At 39.4% G+C, this 4,703-nt stretch overlaps 1 protein-coding gene across 2 annotated transcripts; it reads left to right on the forward strand.

Annotated features, from left to right (window-relative positions):
* Positions 1 to 2,995: 2,995 nt before the first annotated feature.
* Positions 2,996 to 4,374, forward strand: LOC117153042. 2 transcript variants are annotated; one of them, XM_033326619.1, is made up of 3 exons: positions 2,996 to 3,108; positions 3,205 to 3,564; positions 4,117 to 4,374. In XM_033326619.1, exons 1-3 carry the CDS (start codon positions 3,060 to 3,062, stop codon positions 4,350 to 4,352), a joined length of 645 nt encoding a protein of 214 aa, XP_033182510.1. In that variant the 5' UTR covers positions 2,996 to 3,059; the 3' UTR covers positions 4,353 to 4,374. The 2 variants fall into 2 exon arrangements, with proteins under 2 accessions (XP_033182510.1, XP_033182511.1); XM_033326620.1 differs by having other exon boundaries at positions 4,120 to 4,374.
* The last annotated feature ends 329 nt before the right edge of the window (positions 4,375 to 4,703 follow it).

The following is a 4,703-nucleotide window of genomic DNA, read 5'->3' on the forward strand; positions in this document are numbered from 1 at the left end:
ATTTTGGCCCACTCCTCTTTGCAGATCCTCTCCAATGTTTGGCAACTCGAACCTTCAGCTCCCTCCACAGATTTTCTATGGGATTAAGGTCTGGAGACTGACTAGGCCACTCCATGACCTTAATATGCTCCTTCTTGAGCCAGTGATTTGTTGCCTTAGCCGTGTGTTTTGGATCATTGTCATGCTGGAGTACCCAACCACGACCCTTTTCAATGCCCTGACTGAGGGACGGAGGTTCTCACCCAACATTTGACGGTACATGGCCCCATCCATCCTCCCTTTGATGCGGTGCAATTGTCCTGTCCCCTTGGCAGAAAAACACCCCCAAAGCATAATGTTTCCACCTCCATATTTGACAGTGGGGATGGTGTTTTTGGAGTCATAGGCAGCCTTCCTCCTCCTCCAAACACAGCGAGTTGAGTTGATGCCAAAGAGCTCGATTTTGGTCTTATCTGACCAAAACACTTTCACCCAGTCTCCCTCTGAATCAGTCAGATGTTCAGTGGCAAACTTCAAACGGGCCTGTAGATGGGCTTTCTTGAGCAGAGGGACCTTGCGGGCACAGCAGGATTTCAGTCCTTCACGGCGTAGTGTGTTACCAACTGTTTTTTTGGTGACTATGGTCCCAGCTGCCTTGAGATCATTGACAAGTTCCTCCCGAGTGGTTCTTGGCTGATTCCTCACCGTTCTCATTATCATTGAAACTCCACGAGGTGAGATCTTGCATGGAGCTCCAGACCAAGGGAGATTGGCAGTTAATTTATGTTTCTTCCATTTGCGAATAATTGCACCAACTGTTGTCACCTTCTCACCCAGCTGCTTGGCGATGGTCTTGTAGCCCATTCCAGCCTTGTGTAGGTCCACAATCTTATCCCTGACATCCTTGGAAAGCTCTTTGGTCTTGGCCATGGTGAAGAGTTTGGAATCTGGATTGATTGATTGCTTCTGTGGACAGGTCTCTTTTATACAGGTAACGAGCTGAGAGGGCTGCCAATGTCAGCTCGTTACCTGTATAAGATCCACCTGGGAGCTCGAGATCTTGCTGACGGATAGGGGATCAAATACTTCTTTCCTTCATGGAAATGCAAATTAATTTATAACTCTTTTTGAAACGCATTTTTCTGGATTTTTTTTGTCATTGTTGTGTCTCACTGTTCAAATAAACCTACCATTGAAATTATAGCCTGATCTTTTCTTTGTTAGTGGGCAAACTTACAAAATCAGCTGGGGTTCAAATAATTTTTTCCCTCACTGTATATATATATATATATAGATATATATATATATATAGGTTAAACCTATTCGTTTAAATAAAAGACACATCAGTGATATTTGTTTCTTATTGAAACAAATATGATGAATGAATAAAATAAATTATTATGTCTCTATCTGTAGCCTTTCAAGTTCTTTTTAAATGTAAAACTTTTCTCACAGACCAACAACAAAACAACGAAAATTAATAAAAATTTATATCAATAAGAATCTTTCAACTATTAACAGTCCAGGAGTAGAAAAAGTCATAAAGAAAACATTAATTCAAGCTCAGTTTGTTAAACTCTGACTTTCTCTGATGCACATTGGTTCAAGCCAGATACCTGAAATCTCTTCTTAGATACAAGTTCATCAATGTTAGTTCACACTTTGACTTGAGCGTGTCACTACACTGGAGTTTAATCAGCTCCATTTGGAGTTTTGTTGGTGTGCTTTCCACGTCGACCACAAACGGATTACTGAGCAGTTCAAATCTGCATTTCTGTTCTTCAAAGTCAGCAAATCGCCAGGTAAACTTAGCACTGAGTGCATTTTTTCAGCAAACTATGCAATAGGCAACACGGTTCTTTGATGGTTTGGCAGCACAGAATATGACCCAAGTTTCCTTACAGCATCTGAGTCTTCAACAGGCACAACTTGGTTTTAAAAGCTGTCACTGTCCTGTACATGTCTGTGATGAAGTTGCGGGTTGAGGGCATCAGGGATGGGCAAACAGAGCTGCATTGTGTCTTGTGTCTGTGAGCTGTAAGACAGTGGTGAGATGAGCTGTAGGAGGAGTTCAAGGTGGAGGTGGGTCTGTATCAAGGATCAGCTCTGAGCCTCTTCCTCAGTCTGGTGATGGACAGACTGACAGATGAGGTCAGACAGGAAACTCCATGGACTATGATGTTCACAGATGACATGTGATCTGTGGTCAGAGCAGGTGGAGGAAAATCTAGAGAGGTGGAGGTGTGATCTGGAAAGACGAGGAATGAAGGTTAGCAGCAGTAAAACAGAAAACGTGTGAATGAGAGAGAACCAAGTGGAACAGTGAGGTTAGAGAGAGCAGAGGTAAAGAAGGTGAAAGACTTTAAGTAGTTAGAGTCAAAGATTCAGAGCAACAGAGAGTGAGGAAGAGACGTGAAGAGGGGTGTGAGAGCTTGGACTTCACTCTTCTACAGGATACAGTAGATTAAAAGCTGATCTGTGGTCACGTGTGGTTTGTGAAGTATCACTTTCATACAAATATCCAGTCTGAACTACAGATGAAGTATGTGATAGACTACTTGGATTGTTTTTGTAGTAACCACTAAAATAAATACTGTTAATGTACCTTTATTTTGATAGTTTATTTAGATGATCTGTAAAAGTAATAATGACTCTGATTGTGATGTTTGCTGAGCAAGCACTTTGAACTTCCTCATAAAAACCTCAGCATTGAGAGGCTCTCAGACTAAACTGAAAGAGAAGTGAAATCTTGTTCAGTATAAGAGACAAAAGGGTGAAGATTATACTAACATCACTGATGACAGAAGTTGTTGTGTGTGTTTTATCTTACAGAACATTTATTGTTATTAGTTACAAATAATAGTATGTAATTAAAGTTAATTAAAAAGTGAACAAATAACAGTTTTCAGTAGTAAAGTAAGTGAATGTCAGACTCATACTGAGCTGTAGAAAAATCTAAACACTTTAGTCATTATCTGAAATAGTGTTTAAACAGATTTGACAGCTGTTTATTCACTAAAGTTTTTCTCTGGTTCTTCTGTAATTTCTTCTTCACCTCTGTCTCCTCTCACAGGGAGAAGATGATCTTCAGGATCCTGCTGCTCATCAACCTGATCTCATGTGTCTCTGGTTAGTTCACATCTTCACTTTATTCTCCAGCAACTCAACAATTATTAATAGTTCAATAATTCAAGTTGTCACTTTGTGTCTGTGTCTCCTCAACAGGAACATTTGTAGTGAATGTGACACAGACCTCCTATCAGGCAGAGGAGAACCACAACATCACACTGGAGTGGACGTTCACTATCAGACCTCACAGATCCCTCTCCTTTATTTTTATCTATTGTGAGCTGATAGCCGATGACAGAGTCTCAGTCCTGTTTTATCTCTGTGATGGTGTCAGAGTCTCAGAGTCTCAGGATCAACAGTTTTCAGGAAGAGTCCAGTTTGACAAAGACGTCCTCAGAGAAGGACGAATCAGACTCCAACTGTCCAGACTCAGGACTAATGACTCAGGACTGTACCTGTGTGAAGTCAGAACAGTTTATGGTGGAAACTTAGCTCGATGTAAACTCAACGTCACTGGTGAGTTGATTTTTTTTAACTCAACACCAGTTGAAATTTCACATTTACAGTGATCACAAGGACACAAAAAGGCAAAGAACCAACAAACATTCAGATTTGTTTTCAAGAATGAGTTTCTCTAAAATCTGTTTTTTTTTTATTTTGAAATTAAATTTAAACAAAAAAAAAAAAAGAGTGAATCTAAGAAGCTACGAAACGTCCTCCTTCGTGTTCATACAACAACTATAAAACAGAAAGTGAGTTTAGTACAAAGACCAGCTCTGTCTAAAAGATAAAGTTCAGTTATCACCCCATTATAAAGTTTATTATCTTCATTTTAAAAGAACCTGATTCTGTTTAAATACTGGAAAGTTACATCCAGTTACAATAGTTACTGATGTAGAACTACTGCACAGCAGATGTTTTAGATGCTCATGTTTCTATTGTAATGGTTTATACTGAAACAGAGAACAGACATAAAGTATCGCTGACAGCTGATTATATTTCTTAGATCAGTAACTACCAACATTGACTTTTTCAGATAAATAATCCACATTTTTCTTTTCTTTACAGCAGTTGCTGATCAGCACAAACCTCAGAGACCAACTGTGAGTCCACCAGCAGAGGGTCCAGAGAGGATCTACCTCTACACTGGACTGGGACTAGGACTGGGACTGGGACTGTTACTGACAGCAGCAGCTCTAGTGACCATCATTATTCACAAGTGTCTGAATGTGATGAAGAAAGATATGAAAGAAAACGTTGCTGTGGCAGAAACAGAGAGTTTATCAATGGGTTCATCAGTGTGATCTTAAATGACCACAGTTCACTTTACCCTCTGCCTGACAGGAGGTCTGTGAACTATTAATAACTGTTTAGTTGGTGGAGAATAAAGTGAAGATGTGAACTAATTAATTGTTAATTAACTAGATTAATTAATTGCATTAAATATTTAGATATTTTCACAGCTTAGTATGAGTCTGACATTTGGACATGTTACTGCTGAAAACAGTTATTTACTGAGGGAATTATTATTAATTAATATATTCTAACACAAAACATGTAGCAACAAACCAATGACAGAAAAGGTCTGGAGGATAAAACACTCACAACACCTTCTGTTGTCATTAATGTTATCGTCGTCTTCACCCTCAAAGATT

This window comes from Anabas testudineus, chromosome 18, assembly GCF_900324465.2.
Source record: "Anabas testudineus chromosome 18, fAnaTes1.2, whole genome shotgun sequence".
Taxonomy (NCBI): domain Eukaryota; kingdom Metazoa; phylum Chordata; class Actinopteri; order Anabantiformes; family Anabantidae; genus Anabas; species Anabas testudineus.

Excerpts from the sequence above, each read along its gene's own strand:
- LOC117153042 (XM_033326619.1), top strand. The coding sequence starts at position 3,060 with ATGATCTTCAGGATCCTGCTGCTCATCAACCTGATCTCATGTGTCTCT. Across the intron at positions 3,109-3,204 it reads CCTGATCTCATGTGTCTCTG|GAACATTTGTAGTGAATGTG; the intron begins GTTAGTTCACAT and ends TCTCCTCAACAG. Across the intron at positions 3,565-4,116 it reads ATGTAAACTCAACGTCACTG|CAGTTGCTGATCAGCACAAA; the intron begins GTGAGTTGATTT and ends TTTTCTTTACAG.